Here is a 17,602-nt window from a genome sequence, read left to right as displayed (position 1 = left end):
GTAAAATCTTTGAAATTCTGAATACAATTTACATAACTAGAGGCACGCAACATCATTATCATTGCAACTAAGTTAAAAAATTAAAAGGGGAAATCTCTCGAAATCGGAAATCCCTTGATGACAACGATGTGAATAAAATAAGTGGGGGTGCATCTTTTAGTTTAAAAAAAAGACACTTTCTTAATAAAGATTTGGCATGCAACAATAAGTGAGAATAGACTTTCAATAAATATTTTCATTTAAAGTGCATACCTGATAGATACGTTTTTGATGCACTCAGAGGAGGCGAAAATGCATCTTTCTTTTGTTTCTCCTGAGTGAAATTGCAATTTAATTGCATGGACAGGGGGAGGGGGTGAGTCCTCTCCCTTCCCAATCCTACAGGTGTCCTCAAAGCACCAATTCTTATTTTCAGATGGAATTGAAGAAGAGAACCCTCAGCAAATCCCAGGTACCAGCATACTTTCACATACCATACGTAGAGATTGGATATCGATACTGCCACCAGCCATGGAAATTCTATTTATACAGCATCTTCTACAACAACACGGAGACTCTCAACGTCTGGACACATGTTGTGGGCACGTTAGTGATGACATCGCGCATTTACCAGATATCCGTCATCTTTGACCTTTATGACCCTTATACTTGGCCACTGCTGACGGCCCTTCTGTCTTTCTTTGCAACGTTTTTGGCTAGCAGCATGGCTCACATGTTTTCACACAAATCAAAAGATGTAAATTGCTGCATGTTTATGGTAGACTTTGCGTGTATTGGTCTCTTTGGATTTGGTGCCGTTTTGAATCACCATCACTACTCCGTACATAAGAATGCTGATAACACAACTCCGTGGCGAGTACTACTCGTTGGTACAATTCTAGCAGTCTTTTGCTGCACCTGTGGTGCCATCTCTAAAGCTGTCATAACTCACCCAAAACATCGTACCATTTTCCCTACTGCTGGAGTTGGCATTTTATATCTTTTATCCATTACTCCAATTGTGGACCGTATTCTGAATTTCGAGACAACTGGGGGAATTTATCACCATGGCATCCAAATATTCAACATGGTCGCCACCGGGTTCTTTTACTCTGCGCGACTTCCAGAGCGTTTATTTCCTGGAACATTTGACTTCATTGGAAACAGCCACCAAATATTTCACTTGCTTATGATCCAGGCATCAGTAAGTCACGTGGATGGTGTCATCTGGGACATGTTATTCCATAAACTTTTCGTCAGTCTCCCGCGGGTCACAGCCTCATTTTGGAGTACAACTGGCCTCGTTTTCGTTATAGTGGTAATTGATGCCTTTATCATACAGCGTTTTTATTTTCATTTCAAAAGAAAAAGTGTTTGTGATAACTTTAGCTGTCTCTCTGAACACAACAACAATTTGGAACAGAAGAACTAGCTTACATACATGTATACCCTTTCTGTTGATTTATGTTTCGCTTGGTAAACAGAAAACTTAACAAAAATGTCCAAGTAGAATAAAAAAATTTATTGCAACAAAGAAATTACAAGTACAATTGAATAAATGGTCCCCGCACCCAAAAATAAGCTGACAAGCCAATAAAATACCATTTTACTCCTCAATGAAATTTTTGCAGTATGCACAATGAACTCCAACTGTACTGAACATTTTAGCTTGCTTCAAAAAGATCTGCTACTGAAACTGAATGTTTGGCAATTAATATTTAAAAATTTAGAATTTGACTCAGACATGGAAAAAGAAATTTAAAAACATCTCCATTCCTCAGATTCAGTTAATGCTCATTAACAATAATATTCTGAAGTTAAAATAATAATATACAAAATACATGTATTTAAATATCTCTTCTGAGCTCTTCTTGTTTGAGTGTGTGGATACATGTTTCTGATACCTATCTACAGCCTGATCATCTTGATATTGGGACTTGTTTTGTGACAAATAGAGACAAAATGTGAGGACACATTAATAATCAGTCCTAAACTGATGTTCAGAAAAACACTGACATCTGAAAATTGTAGACATCTGACACATGTGATACAAATGTGAAACACATGTTTTTACAAAAACTTGTTTTAGAGATGTTTCTTAATTTTAGTCAGAATACAAGAAGCTTAATTATACATATTAATTTTTTCCAATCACACTTTCAATTCTGCTTCATTAAAATTTGCCACGACAGAAATGTGTTGGTGAATGAGATAATGCTTTCTTCTTTGAGTTTGCCCATTTTTAAATTCTAATTCTTAGAATGGTGGCAAAAGGGACGAAAATATCCCTGTATCCATGCAGTGCCATTTCAAATGGGATTTGTTCCCACATTTGTTCACTTTGCAAACTTCAATGTGTGACTCTTGAATTGCCATATACTAACAGTAATTTGTACTTATGATAAGAGCTCGTCAGTAATTATTAGTATCCCTATTTCAGTCTTTTTATGCATATCATATTGAGCAAAATTGGTAGACTGAACTTTTTCAACAACAGCAAATGAAGGTATACATGTCCTTAAGTATAAGATTTTAGTTGTCTTAGTTATAAGCAGTATCACTCTTTCGGCTTCTCAGTAAAATCTGTCCCATGGCTTATTTTGTTGCAATGAGTTCATAAAAAATTCAGTTCATTCATAAAGGATAGTGAATGATGCTTCCTTAAACAAAGAAAGCTTGACAAAGTTTCTATAGATTTATGACCTACATGTAGATAATTACTGTCTTCTAACACTATATTTTAAGCTTCAACTATGCCAATAATTTTCAGACGCTAACAAAGTTTCAACTCAAGTCAATAACAAAATTTCAAAGTCAATAACATATACTGGCTAATGTTATATAAAATAAAAATTTGTCCAGATCTCATCAAAACTATAAAAAAAAAAATGCGTAATAAGTTCAATGAATTTCTTCAAAATGATGATTTAAAACGCTGTAAATCATTAATTTTACCTTTCATGCAGTCAGCTATCTCCCTCATTTTCACAAACAAAACTCAGCAATAAAAATCCAAAACCAAATCATTCTTCCCATACAAACCAATACATCGAATATATTCAACTCTCAATAACCTCTAACAATAAAAATATAAATCTGGAAAAATAAGACTGAACAGAAAATATTGTATATATACATATACATGAGCCCACTTTCACTGATAACTGAATATAAAAGTTGTATATTGCATGCCAAAAAGAAAACAGACCAAATTGTACTTAATGGTCTTGATTTCCTAACATAATTCAGTAAAATTACAAAAATTACGTTAAAACAAACAAACACGTTTAAGATACAAAAGCCTGGTTGAAAACAGAGAGACCCCAAAAATACATGTTTGACAGATGAGTAAAAATCTACATGTATATCTACAATACCTTCTGTTCTGTGGAATGTGAGCACCTGTGTATAGGAAGTGACCTACGTTTACACTGACTCGTACCCTGGTACTATACAGATATAGGCACTTTTTATGTAAACTATGCTAGCAGAAAAGGAAATCACTAAAAATACTGTATTACAAATATATATGCATATTTTAGTAATTTCCAGTATTTAATAAAATAAGCAACTTTTTTTTAAAAATCACACAAAGATGTACATTCTCTCATGAATGATACGTACATGTATATTTCATATTCATGTGACGGCAAGAAAAATTTGATTAATGATAGAATGATACTCGCAGACATGTACGTGCACAAATACTCACTAACCATAAACTTAACAAAATAAATGCATTCCAAATGATTTGTCTCGGCATGCCCTAGTAGATCTTGCTGATGTTATAAAAAAAACTTGTTTTAAAAAATATTCAGACCTACCTCGCACTTTTGACAATAATCAACCAAAAAAAAAATTAAACAACTTTTGAGATATCAAATTCTCCTCATTAAATCAATAACTTACATATTAAATTGGACATAAATAATTATAAAATTTTTAAAAAGTAAATATTCCCTACTTGTTAAATCATACTTAGACCTCCCTAACGCAGTTAGTTTTAATTTTTGTCCCATGTTTCTGTCTGACTAGATGAAGTTAATTTTTATCCCGAGCTAGTACTCTCTGAGATCAACTGAGTTTTCCAATCTCCAGCTTCCTAAAGACTTCAGCGGCGGTGAATATACAGGAATCAATGATCCCCGCCACTGTGAATGTTCCCCCAACAATGGCACAAACCTGTAAACAGAAATTAAGGTAAAAAGCACATGTTTTTTAAAATTCTTCTCTGATTTATAAAAACATGAGTTATCTCAGATGAGATGTTTGATTTGATACTTTTAACAATAAGGAATCAGTTCAAGTATCCAGTGAGCTGACCTCAGTCTAGATTACTAATATTACTGTAGTACACTAAACCTCTGCTAGGATAACTTGTATTATTTACTGTGGTAATGAATGGGTTGTAACCTGAATCTAGCATTACTTACCGTGGTAAGGAATGTGTAGAAAGGTTTTCTCTTCTCCTTGTATCTGACTGTAATTGGACTGAGATCGTAGCGGAACCAGATTGCTGGCATCATCCGTCCACCATGGCCATATTGAATAACATCCTAAATAATTGGGAAAATTTAGAACACAAAAAATTACTATATAATCTTACATATATAAAACACGATTTCTTTACAGGTCAAAACTTAGAGAAAGAACTTAACTTCTTGTAATCCCAGAACAGCAGCATAAAGTAACTTCTTGTATATCCCATTTTATCGGTGCCCCCCATCCCAGCCCTTCACCCCCATCCCAGGAAGAATAGCAGCATAAAGTAACTTCTTGTATATCCCATTTTATCGGTGCCCCCCATCCACCCCCTTCACCCCCATCCCAGGAAGAACAGCAGCATAAAGTACATGTAACTTCTTGTATATCCCATTTTATCGGTGCCCCCCATCCACCCCCTTCACCCCCATCCCGGGTTGAACAGCAGCATAAAGTACATGTAACTTCTTGTATATCCCATTTTATTGGTGCCCCCCATCCACCCCCTTCACCCCCATCCCAGAAGAACAGCAGCATAAAGTACATGTAACTTCTTGTATATCCCATTTTATCGGTGCCGCCCATCCACCCCCTTTACCCCCATCCCAGGAAGAACAGCAGCAAAAAGTACATGTAACTTCTTCGCTTGCACATCCTATTTTTTCCCCTAATAAATGCATATTAAAAATCCACTATAGTACCTAATTTACAGTATGCACATATACGTAGGGTAATCTGAGATAAACTTACTATACTGGAGTATTATATTACAGATAATATGAAAAGAAGTCCTTTCCCACCCGAGTATATGTAAAGGTAATAGAAAGCAAACCTATTTCAGCAGAGTATGAGTACAGTTAATACAAAACAGACCTGTATCCCAACCGCGTATATCTGTACAGGTTAAATAAAACAGACCTGTGTATATGAATGTTGGTTATCTGATAGAATTTTTTTCCCCAAAGGAGTTTACTATATGTATGTCATCTTTAACAGACTTAAATCACAGAAATATCTGTGTATAGGTTTTCTAAAACAGACTTATCATACAGAGGAATATGTGTACCATTTGAAACAGAAGAGTTAGTATACAGGCACCCTAAAACCAAGAGAAACCAGTCAAAAAAATGTAATGAATTAATTTACCTAAATGAGTCTGTGCATTAAACTTACCCTGTAATAGTAAATGTATCAGACTTTCCCACATGAGTACAATTACTGCACTAACCCTGTAAGAATATGTGTTATGGACTATTTCTAAAAGATCATATGTATTGAATCTCCTCTTTCAATGGTACCATATTTGTACTAGACAAGTCCTCAAAGAGAATGTGTATACAAAACTGGACTTGCCATGTAGGAGTATGTTATTTGTATCTACATTTGCACTCATCCTATAGCAGTATGTGAATTAGCATTCACAGCTGGACTTACCCTATTGGAATATGAAAACTAGTATCTACATTTGCACTTACCCTATAAGAGTATGTATACTGATATGGATATCGTAGGTTTCCTCTGGAATCTTCATACACTGATGGGACGATTTTCACAATGTAATCATGTGTAGCTATTGCTGTAATAAAGTGCAATGTTAAATGTAGTTTCATACAATATATCCAATACTCTTTTAAAATAGAAATAAATGGGAAGGAAGATCTTCCCCTCTTTTCAAACAATCACTACACACACATTTCTTTCATTCAGACAGTTATTAATCATTTTCATGATCTTTCTTCTAACCTTGTGCTTTGGTCTTATCCAGGCCTTCCATTGGGTTAAAGGAACCAGAAACATCCTGTAACATAAAATAAATAAACATTAAAGACATATTCTGCAAGTGTATGGTAAGCTTAGAGTTTTATTCATTCAGTCTGATAATAAATTAATGATTAATTTGTTCATCGTAGTACACATGAATCCACATGGAACATTGTTATATTCTATCACCTATGTAACCTATCCTTTAATAGACTAGCCAATAAACCCTTCAATTCATATCTTCCCACCCCTACCTTTCCTTCCTGTAGATCCATTCCAAACCGGACTTTGTGGATGAGGTGAGTCATGTCCGGATTATCCGGCTGCTGTTCTGCAGAGTGAGTAGAGACGTGGAAGTTACCAGGCACCTGTTCATGGACAAAAACACAAATTTCTGTCAAATATTTCTTCTCAACAACAAAACTATCTTTTGACAAAGCAATCTTCTCTTCATTATTTAAGATTAGGGTATATTGATACTCTTACATTAACAGTAATTTCAGGAAAATTCATAACTTTATACTTTTTAGGGAGAACATTGCTGAGACATTGAAGTTAAACATGACAGGCAGTTCATAGCGACAAAAAATTGGCAGCACAAATCGAAGGTTTTTACAATGCTTGGACATGTAGCTCTCTGCTTTATCTGTCCAAATTTTCTCAAGCAGAGAGCTACAGATCTGCAGCTAGCTTTTATAAAGATGATTCATCTGTCTAAGCCTACTTACTTTGTTGATGAGGAAGTGGGATTCCATGCGGCACCCTGTTCCCCCATTGACATCAAACTTTTGAGTATTGTCTTGAAAACCCACTTCATGTCTTCCCATATCATCCTGTATGTCAAGTCCTAGATCTGAAATCAGAAATCATTTCCTATAGTCCACAAAGTCCATCTGGTTAAGTTAGACATGATGTAGTTTAAAGATTGATCTCAAAATCAGTAGTAAAAGTACTTCATCATTATTCTTAAATTAAAACATATCAATTTCATAACTTTTTATGCAATATTAATAAAGTGGTGTTGGACTTACATTTACAGTTTAACTTGGGTAAAGTGAGGTTGATGAAGACAGGAATTTTCTCTGAATGTTTGACAGGATCCTCCACTGTCAATTCACTGACTCTGAAATAAATATTTATTACACTGTATAAGCTGATTTAAATGCTAGAGCAAGTTTAGCAAGTAGGTGACGGAAATCAGGTGGTCAGTCAGTACAACAAATTTAACAGTAGGATAACACAATTCAGGACTTACACATCATGGGAGATGAAAAGCGAGAGCTCGGAGAAAAAGAGAAACAGAATAAACAGAACACTGCAGATAGAGATACAGGCACCAGTTAATGTGGGCTGGGTCAGATCCTTAGGAACCTTCCTGTAAACATCAAATCTGAAATATGAAAAAAAGAAATAAATCAACAACCCAAACGAATCACACAAATATGCTATGTATTAAGGATTTCAATGCAATGAACTTTAATGGATAACTGATGTAACATATCAGGGGATATTGGAGAAAGTTTATTACAACAGAAAAATTACACTAAAATAGACAGAATATTGTAATTTGTACAGACACCATGACCAACCTAAAGCAATATCTCTTTTTTAATGATCAATCAAAAATTAATTTAGTTTTTTGTTTTTTTTTTTGTTGGGGGGCAGAAATGAATAACGGAAAAAAAGTGAAGCACCGCTCGTCAATGCAAGCTTTAATGATGACCCCTGGGCAAAGAGAAAAGAAAATCTGGGAATAATGGGATTAATGCACATTCACACAATAGGCCCAATTTTTTTTCTGCAGTAAGTTGAGTAACTCTGGACCCATGATCCTTCGTAAATTGAATCTCGCCGCAAATCATGTTCTGACTGAACAAGTCAATTTATTTTCCAGTTAATCTCTTTTCAGAATGCTTCACAAACAGACTTTTTCTAACTTTGATTTCAAGATATTAAAACAAGTTCATAGTCGACCTGTCAAACCAATCCATCAAATTGGCGATCTACCTCAGTTTTTGCATAGCAATATGCAATATTTTCACACTTAAAATGATAGAATATAAACAAACATGTGTTAAATTACCTTCTTATGTCGAACTGCATCTTGCTAAAAATTCTACAACATAAGATCAACAGCTGCCTTGGGATATGCCAACGTGAAAGGTTTACAACGGAACCGGAAACGCATCAAGTCAATGTAATACGGAAATCGATAACGCTTGACTTAATAAACTCCGAGTGTAGAACGCATTGTGGGGGGGGGGGGGGGTGTTTCTTCTTCGAGTATAGTTTGTCCGCCTCCCCCTTGTTGTCGGTGCTTAGTGCCAGGTCAAGTAATGGTAAATTCAAGATTTTTTTCAAAGTCAGAAAGTGAGAAAAAGCTAGGCTATCACCCCGGAGAAAATAACACGGTAAGGTATAAAACAAAACAGGTTACTTTTTTGTAACTGTTTAAACTTTTTTTGTAAGGTTGTGCCACTTTTTTTTTAAACAGCTGCTATAAACCTTCCACCAGTCCTCTGTCTATTAAATAATTTCGGGAATCTGAAGTGGAAAAGAAACCTTAAAACAAAAACTGCAGAAAGTGCAGACACCCCGCCCCTAATTCTTTTGGCAGTGAATAAAATAATAAAGAATTCCAACACTAACCATCAATAAAATCCATTTTTATTTATCGTAAAATAAAATTGATATTATTTATCTTTATCATTATCAACATGTGGGGTCTTGAGGAAGTAACTTAAATGTGCCCAGAATGCATATACATGTATTGCAAAATATTATACTATTGTAAGCTTGTTTCTAACATACAGTCTCTTATATATAGACAGATTTGTTTCGAATACAGAATTAGGACTATTCTCCCAAAAAATGGGGATGAGGAGTCCTCCTCTCGCACTAGCGACCTGTTTGAAAAGGCGTTATAGCCAAAAATGGAAAGGTGTTACCTTATGTTAATCAATACATGTATATGAAAAATTGAAAAGCCATTTTTATTTATGCAACATTAAAAAGTGTTTTCTATTTTCCTGCACGTTTGCATGAGTAATATTAGAGAATTCAACACTCGTGGAAAATCCAGCTTGGGGCTTATGCTGGCCATGTATTAAACATTCATGTGAAATTTGTATATTTCTCTCCTCTTGGAAAAAAAGCAGGCAAACTATTTGCATGGGTATGCTGAGGAATTAGCCTTCAACTAAATGTGCGAAATCCTTGACCCTTGGTAGAGGTATTTGGCATCAGAAAAGGACTAAGTTAGTTTAACATTGAAAATATATTACACATTTGAAAATCTTTTTTTTTCAGGAAATCTAATCACATTTTGTTTGAATTATTTTATGAGAAATAAGCCCTACATTAAATTGTGAAATTTATGTCCCGAGAGTAAGATTTCAGCCCCCAGGGTGGGCTTGAAGTAAGTCGTGTATTGAAATAAAGCGTATTATAAATGACACATTATTTGGAAGGCGAATAATAACGCCCTTTGGAAAGGAGTATTGGAAAGGCGTAATAACGTCTTTTAAGAGGCCTAATAACGCCTTTTGGAAAAGGAAATGTGTAATAACGCCTTTTCAAAAGGCGTAATTTAATGCCTGTTTTCGCGTTATTACGCCTTTAGTTTTGGAAAGGCGTTATATAACGTATTTTATTTTTTCTCTCCATAGATCGATCCAAATAGACTTTCGTACGATACCCTTGTAAGTAGATTTATATTTTAAAAATCTAGAAACTCCAGATCATCTTCCATTTTTGTTAAAGAATTTAAGCAAAAAAAACGTATCCGGGAATTTTTCTTATGAAAAACCCCGAAGCATTTTTCCCCGATTTCATAATGTCAACATACTGAAAGTGGACTAATTTACCCTTTCTCTCATATACCCCTTTTAAATATATCCTCTTAGATAAGATGGCGTGGCGTTTCCCAATGCCTGTTTTAATACCTGTTATGATCGCGTGTTGCAATCAACACAGCAGTTTTATCGATAAATCAATTAAGCAAAATTATCCCTCGTGTAAAGACAAAGAGATTTTATAAAACACTCTGGGGAAGATGCTTTAACCAAAGGAGACTGCTTAATGTCCAGTGTTAAAAGAAGAAGCGCTCATGTATCGGTGTATATATACACTGATATAAGCAGGGTGTATCTAAACATATCGATTTTGAGTTGGATGTTGTTAGGAAATCTACCCCGATCCTTGTCTTTTCTATCTGGAAACATGAAATGGATTTTGATTCCGACACCTACCTGGATAACATAGGCGGTGAGCATTTTTCGTATATTTCAATGTAACTGAGGAGTATGGCACGCCAAATTCACAAAAATGGTGTGTATTAGTTTACAAACCGTTATATTTAACAACGTTAATTCACATCTGGTTAACGAAATAGTTTCACAACCGAAACAGCTAATCGTCTATATAATTAACGATTTGTAAACTATAGTGATTGGAAGGGTTAACGTTGTTTTATTACAAAATCTATTGTTAACGCTTATTACAGGTTCTAAATCATGATTATACTATTACGGTTTGTAAAAGATATAGTTTACAGCTCCTAACAGATGCCGTGATATCGCCGAGAATTTTTAATGCAGTGATTGGAAGGTTTAACGCTTTTATTACATAAGGGTTTTCAAATTAATGTTTTTTGGAGGGGCATGTTTTAAATAATGGGGGGGGGGATAAATAATTCTTATAAAGACAGAATGGTAATTTAAAAAAACACAACATTAATTTGCTCTTAAATATATATATGACAATAAACATAAAAAAGTTAGTCGCGTTTACTTTTTATTCCCGAGTTACCCGCGTGTTCGAAGTGCTGTTAAGGTGTAAACTTGGTATGCAGGAGAAAAATACATTCTGACAGTTCCTGCGTGAAAGTACAATAAATGAGACGACGGAAATTAGACTGGAGACAAATTAATTGAGTTCTAGTGTTAAGATGCCGATATTTACCGATATTATCCACTATTAAACACCCAGAAACTGTTCTAGCGTGTGTTAATAACTTAAATAATGATAAACTGGCACTGTTCGCGTCATCGGAGATCAGACCGATCTTATCGAAACTCTGCTGTAAACTTTAATATCAAATGGTGCACAACCGAGGCAGTAACGGAGTCAGTCCTTTATTGTAAGATCAGGGGCCGGTAATTGTAATAAAGGACTCGTAAATCGAGGCTCAGCCAAGACAATAGAATTCTTATGTTTGTCATTCCCCATATACCCTGGAATCGACAAGAAAATATATGTAAAAGTATGTAGGGAAATGCAGATATAGTTATCAAGTTGGAGTAATTATGTTTAGTGTTACTTAACATGGGTAAGTTTTCCACTTTCCGACAAAACTTTTTTCATTATTTGAAAGAGAAAGCTATTACAAAGACATTTTATAAATATTCCAACTATAAACGAATGAAACTTTTAATCATTACACATTCAGTAGTTAATGAGTGTTATAAACAGAAGACTTTACGATTAGAAGATTTTTAATGTAATGTCGTCATTAACTTACCGCAGATCAGGCACGTATCTATTCCAAGGCATAAAACTACTCACAAGGGGCAGTCAAAGAAATAGAGGGGTCTCTAATAAAATTATGACATCTTTCACAAAATGATTAAAAAATCAAACAAAAATATCTGTCTCTAATTACATCAGTAGGTACTGTCTATTATTACATCAGTAGATACTGTCTCTAATTACATCAGTAGGTACTGTCTCTTATTACATCAGTAGGTACTGTCTATTATTACATATCAGTAGGTACTGTCTCTTATTACATCAGTATGTAATGTCTCTAATTACATCAGTAGGTACTGTCTCTTATTACATCAATAGGTACTGTCTCTTATAATATCAGTAGGCACTGTCTATTTTTACATCAGTAGGTACTGTCTATTATTACATCAGTATGTAATGTCTCTAATTACATCAGTAGACACTAGGTACTGTCTATTATTACATCAGTAGGTACTGTCTCTTATTACATCAGTGTAATGTCTCTAATTACATCAGCACGTACTGTCTCTTATTACATCAGTAGGTATTGACTATTATAACATCAGTAGGTATTGACTATTATAACATCAGTAGGTACTGGTCTCTTATGATATATCAGTAGGTCTCTCTCTTATTACACCAGTAAGTAATGTCTCTAATTACATCATTAGGTACTGTCTCTTATTACATCAGTAGGTTCTTTTCTTATTACACCAATAGGTATTGTTTGTATTACATCAGCAGGTACTGTCTCTTATTACATCAGTTGGTACTATCTCTTATAACATTAGTAGGAACTGTCTCTTATTACATCAGTAGGTACTGTCTCTTATTATATCATTAGGAACTATCTCTTATTACATCAGTAGGTACTGTCTCTTATTATATCAGTAAGTACTGTCTCTTATTATATCAGTAGGTACTGTCTCTAATTACATAAATTGGTACTGTCTCTTATTACATCAGTAGGCACTGTCTTTTATTACATCAGTAGGTACTGTCTCTTATTACATCAGTAGGTACTGTCTCTTATAACATCAGTAGATACTGTCTCTTATAACATCAGTAGGTTCTTTTCTTATTACACCAGTAGGTACTGTCTCTTATCACATCAGTATGTACTGTCTCTTATTACATCAGTAGATACTGTCTCTTATTATATCAGTATGTACTGTCTCTTATTATATCAGTAGATACTGTCTCTTATTACATTAGTAGGTACTGTCTCTTATTATATCAGTAGGCACTGTCTCTTATTAAATCAGCAGCTACTGTGTCTTATTACAACAGTAGGTACTGTCTCTTATTACATCAGTAGATATTGTCTCTTATTACATCAGTAGGTACTGTCTCTTATTACATTAGTAGGTATTGTCTCTTATTATATCAGTAGGTTCTTTTCTTATTACACCAGTAGGTACTGTCTCTTATTACATCAGTAGATATTGTCTCTTATTACATCAGTAGATACTGTCTCCTATTACATCAGTATGTACTGTCTCTTATTACATCAGTAGATACTGTCTCTTATTCCATCAGTAGATACTGTCTCTTATTACAACAGTAAGTAATGTCTCTAATTACATCAGTAGGTACTGTCTCTTATTACATCAGTAGGTACTGTCTCTTATTATATCAGTAAGTACTGTCTCTTATTACATCAGTAGGTACTGTCTCTTATTCCATCAGTAGATACTGTCTCTTATTACATCAGTAGGTACTGTCTCTTATTATATCAGTAAGTACTGTCTCTTATTACATCAGTAGGTACTGTCTCTTATTCCATCAGTAGATACTGTCTCTTATTACATCAGTAGGTACTGTCTCTTATTACATCAGTAGATACTGTCTCTTATTACATCAGTAGATACTGTCTCTTATTACATCAGTAGATACTGTCTCTTATTACATCAGTAGATACTGTCTCTTATTACATCTGTAGATACTGTATCTTATTATATCAGTAGATACTGTCTCTTATTACATCAGTAGATATTGTCTCTTATTACATCAGTAGGTAATGTCTCTTATTACATTAGTAGGTATTGTCTCTTATTATATCAGTAGGTTCTTTTCTTATTACACCAGTAGGTACTGTCTCTTATTACATCAGTAGATATTGTCTCTTATTACATCAGTAGATACTGTCTCCTATTACATCAGTATGTACTGTCTCTTATTACATCAGTAGATACTGTCTCTTATTCCATCAGTAGATACTGTCTCTTATTACATCAGTAGATACTGTCTCTTATTACAACAGTAAGCAATGTCTCTAATTACATCAGTAGGTACTGTCTCTAATTACATCAGTAGGTACTGTCTCTTATTACATCAGTAGGTACTGTCTCTTATTATATCAGTAAGTACTGTCTCTTATTACATCAGTAGATACTGTCTCTTATTACATCAGTAGGTACTGTCTCTTATTACATCAGTAGATACTGTCTCTTATTACATCAGTAGATACTGTCTCTTATTACATCAGTAGATACTGTCTCTTATTACATCAGTAGATACTGTCTCTTATTACATCAGTAGATACTGTCTCTTATTACATCAGTAGATACTGTCTCTTATTACATCAGTAGATACTGTCTCTTATTATATCAGTAGGTTCTTTTCTTATTACATCAGTAGGTACTGTCTCTTATTACATCAGTAGATACTGTCTCTTATTACATCTGTAGATACTGTCTCTTATTACATCATATTACATCAGTAGGTACTGTCTCTTATTACATTAGTAGGTATTGTCTCTTATTATATCAGTAGGTTCTTTTCTTATTACACCAGTAAGTACTGTCTCTTAATACATCAGTAGATATTGTCTCTTATTACATCAGTAGATACTGTCTCTTATTACCACAGTAGATACTGTCTCTTATTACATCAGTAGATACTGTCTCTTATTACATCAGTAGGTATTGTCTCTTATTACATCAGTAGATACTGTCTCTTATTACATCAGTAGATACTGTCTCTTATTACATCTGTAGATACTGTCTCTTATTACATCAGTAGATATTGTCTCTTGTTACATCAGTAGGTACTGTCTCTTATTACATTAGTAGGTATTGTCTCTTATTATATCAATAGGTTCTTTTCTTATTACACCAGTAGGTACTGTCTCTTATTACATCAGTAGATATTGTCTCTTATTACATTAGTAGATACTGTCTCTTATTACATCAGATGATACTGTCTCTTATTACATCAGTAGATACTGTCTCTTATTACATCAGTAGATACTGTATCTTATTACATCAGTAGATACTGTCTCTTATTACATCAGTAGATACTGTCTCTTATTATATCAGTAGGTTCTTTTCTTATTACATCAGTAGATACTGTCTCTTATTACATCAGTAGATACTGTCTCTTATTACATCAGTAGATACTGTCTCTTATTACATCAGTAGATACTGTCTCTTATTACATCAGTAGATACTGTCTCTTATTACATCAGTATGTACTGTCTCTTATTACATCAGTAGATAATGTCTCTTATTACATCAGTAGATACTGTCTATTATTACATCAGTAGATACTGTCTATTATTACATCAGTAGGTACTGTCTCTTATTATATCAGCAGGTTCTTTTCTTATTACATCAGTAGATACTGTCTCTTATTACATCAGTAGATACTGTCTCTTATTACATTAGTAGGTACTGTCTCTTATTACATCAGTAGATACTGTCTCTTATTACATCAGTAGATACTGTCTCTTATTATATCAGTAGGTTCTTTTCTTATTACATCAGTAGATACTGTCTCTTATTACATCAAAAACCGTCTATACATCAGTAGATACTGTCTCTTATTACATCAGTAGATACTGTCTCTTATTACATCAGTAGATACTGTCTATTATTACATCAGTAGATACTGTCTATTATTACATCAGTAGGTACTGTCTCTTATTATATCAGTAGAATTTTCTTATTACATCAGAGAATTCTCTTATTACATCAGTAGATACTGTCTCTTAACATTAGTAGGTACTGTCTCTTATTACATCAAAGAACTGTCTCTTATTACATCAGTAGGTACTGTCTCTTATTACATCAGTAGGTTCTTTTCTTATTACATGTGATGCTCTTATTACATCAGTAGATACTGTCTCTTATTACATCAGTAGGTACTGTCTCTTATTACATCAGTAGGTTCTTTTCTTATTACATCTGTAGATACTGTATCTTATTACATCAGTAGATATTGTCTCTTATTACATTAGTAGGTACTGTCTCTTATTACATCAGTAGATACTGTCTCTTATTACATCAGTAGATACTGTCTCTTATTACATCAGATGATACTTTCTCTTATTACTTCAGTAGATACTGTCTCTTATTACATCAGTAGATACTGTATCTTATTATATCAGTAGATACTGTCTCTTATTACATTAGTAGGTACTGTCTCTTATTACATCAGTAGATACTGTCTCTTATTACATCAGTAGGTACTGTCTCTTATTACATCAGTAGATACTGTCTTTTATAACCACGGCAACAACGTTCACTGTCTCTTATATATAGTAAGTAATGTCTCTAATTACATCAGTAGGTACTGTCTCTTATTACATCAGTAGGTACTGTCTCTTATTACATCAGCAGGTACTGTCTCTTATTACATTAGTAGGTACTGTATCTTATTGCATTAGTAGATACTGTATCTTATTACATCAGTAGATACTGTCTCTTATTGTATCAATAGGTACTTCTCTAATTACATCAGTAGATACTGTCTCTCATTACATCAGTAGGTACTGTCACTTATTACATCAGTAGATACTGTCTCTCTTATTACATTAGTAGGTACTGTCTCTTATTACATCAGCAGGACTGTGTTTTATTACATCAGTAGGTATTGTTTCTTATTATATAAGTAGGTACAGTCTCTTTTTATATTAGTTGGTACTGTTTATTATTATATCCATTTTATGGATATCAGTTTGTACTGTCTCTACTTACATCAATAGGTACAGTTATCATCTTTATATCAGTTAGTACTTTCTTGTTACATTAATTCAGTACACAGTGTCACTTTTATAACAACAGTAAAGTATACTATCTTCTGTTTCATTAGCTCTATCATTCATAATGACTCATGTGTTATAAGGAGTTACTCTTAGTTTACTAACTGACAATATGAATCGACTGCTATTTTACAATGTATAATTTTTTCTTGGGTTTGGATAGAACTGAATCGTTTACATGACCTATGGTTCATTGACATCTAGTTTTATATAGTATAATTGCTGTTAAAATATTGATGGACCACAAAAGCATCTCAAAGTTTTGTAAAAAAAAATTAGCTTAACGTTAGACCAATCAAAATACAGTACAAACTGGGCCAGGTATTTCACAATTTTTTTATTTTATTAAACAACGTACATGTACTTTAAACTACTGTGGATTTTCTATTGGTGTAAATTGATATGTTGAGTTTCTTTTTTTTGTTATTAATAATTAACAATAAAATGATTTTTTAATCAGTAGTCATTAATCATTTTGCTCATATTACATGTATACTTACAATTAGATCGAGGTACTTTAATGTTAATATACTAATATATATATTGCTTTTTCTGTATATATGCAATGTTTGTACAAAAGTCTGTTTAAGGCAGCGGAGTGTACATTTCTCATAGCCCGAAGAAAGTCATGCAAATATTGCACACCATTTCTGAATAAAGCTGTCATGATTTATTGAAATCAATTATTAGAGCCCATTAGCAAATCAATACCTGGACAGGACCATATGATTATTTACACAATGGCCATTTCTACATAAAGTTCTGACAATTTAATATAAAAAGTGGCTCTGTCATATTGCTATTAAAGCATGTCACTATAAACGGCCT

At 33.7% G+C, this 17,602-nt stretch overlaps 2 protein-coding genes across 2 annotated transcripts; one reads left to right on the top strand and one right to left on the bottom strand.

The window, feature by feature from the left end:
• Positions 1–415: 415 nt before the first annotated feature.
• Positions 416–1,601, top strand: LOC134253464 (membrane progestin receptor alpha-like). Its single transcript, XM_062735983.1, has one exon. It carries the CDS (start codon positions 416–418, stop codon positions 1,409–1,411), a length of 996 nt encoding a protein of 331 aa, XP_062591967.1. The 3' UTR covers positions 1,412–1,601.
• Positions 1,602–3,844: 2,243 nt separating this feature from the next.
• On the bottom strand, positions 3,845–8,403 carry LOC134253460 (endoplasmic reticulum-Golgi intermediate compartment protein 1-like). The gene is made up of 9 exons (XM_062735980.1): positions 8,306–8,403; positions 7,478–7,612; positions 7,254–7,345; positions 6,951–7,075; positions 6,477–6,590; positions 6,205–6,259; positions 5,937–6,037; positions 4,413–4,535; positions 3,845–4,161 (listed from the first exon to the last, which is right to left on the bottom strand). The coding sequence occupies exons 1-9, from the start codon at positions 8,323–8,325 to the stop codon at positions 4,054–4,056; spliced, it is 873 nt and encodes a 290-aa protein (XP_062591964.1). The 5' UTR covers positions 8,326–8,403; the 3' UTR covers positions 3,845–4,053.
• Between the last annotated feature and the right edge of the window lie 9,199 nt (positions 8,404–17,602).

This window comes from Saccostrea cucullata, unplaced genomic scaffold, assembly GCF_032062105.1.
Source record: "Saccostrea cucullata isolate Sc308-1 unplaced genomic scaffold, CSIRO_AGI_Scuc_v1 ctg6849, whole genome shotgun sequence".
Lineage (NCBI taxonomy): Eukaryota > Metazoa > Mollusca > Bivalvia > Ostreida > Ostreidae > Saccostrea > Saccostrea cuccullata.
The sequence above is the reverse complement of the archived record's forward strand: the minus strand, read 5'-3'. Positions and strand labels throughout refer to the sequence as shown.

Excerpts from the sequence above, each read along its gene's own strand:
- LOC134253464 (XM_062735983.1), top strand. The coding sequence starts at position 416 with ATGGAATTGAAGAAGAGAACCCTCAGCAAATCCCAGGTACCAGCATAC.
- LOC134253460 (XM_062735980.1), bottom strand. The coding sequence starts at position 8,325 with ATGCAGTTCGACATAAGAAG. Across the intron at positions 7,076-7,253 it reads ACCCAAGTTAAACTGTAAAT|ATCTAGGACTTGACATACAG; the intron begins GTAAGTCCAACA and ends TTCTGATTTCAG. Across the intron at positions 6,591-6,950 it reads CCCACTTCCTCATCAACAAA|GTGCCTGGTAACTTCCACGT; the intron begins GTAAGTAGGCTT and ends GTCCATGAACAG.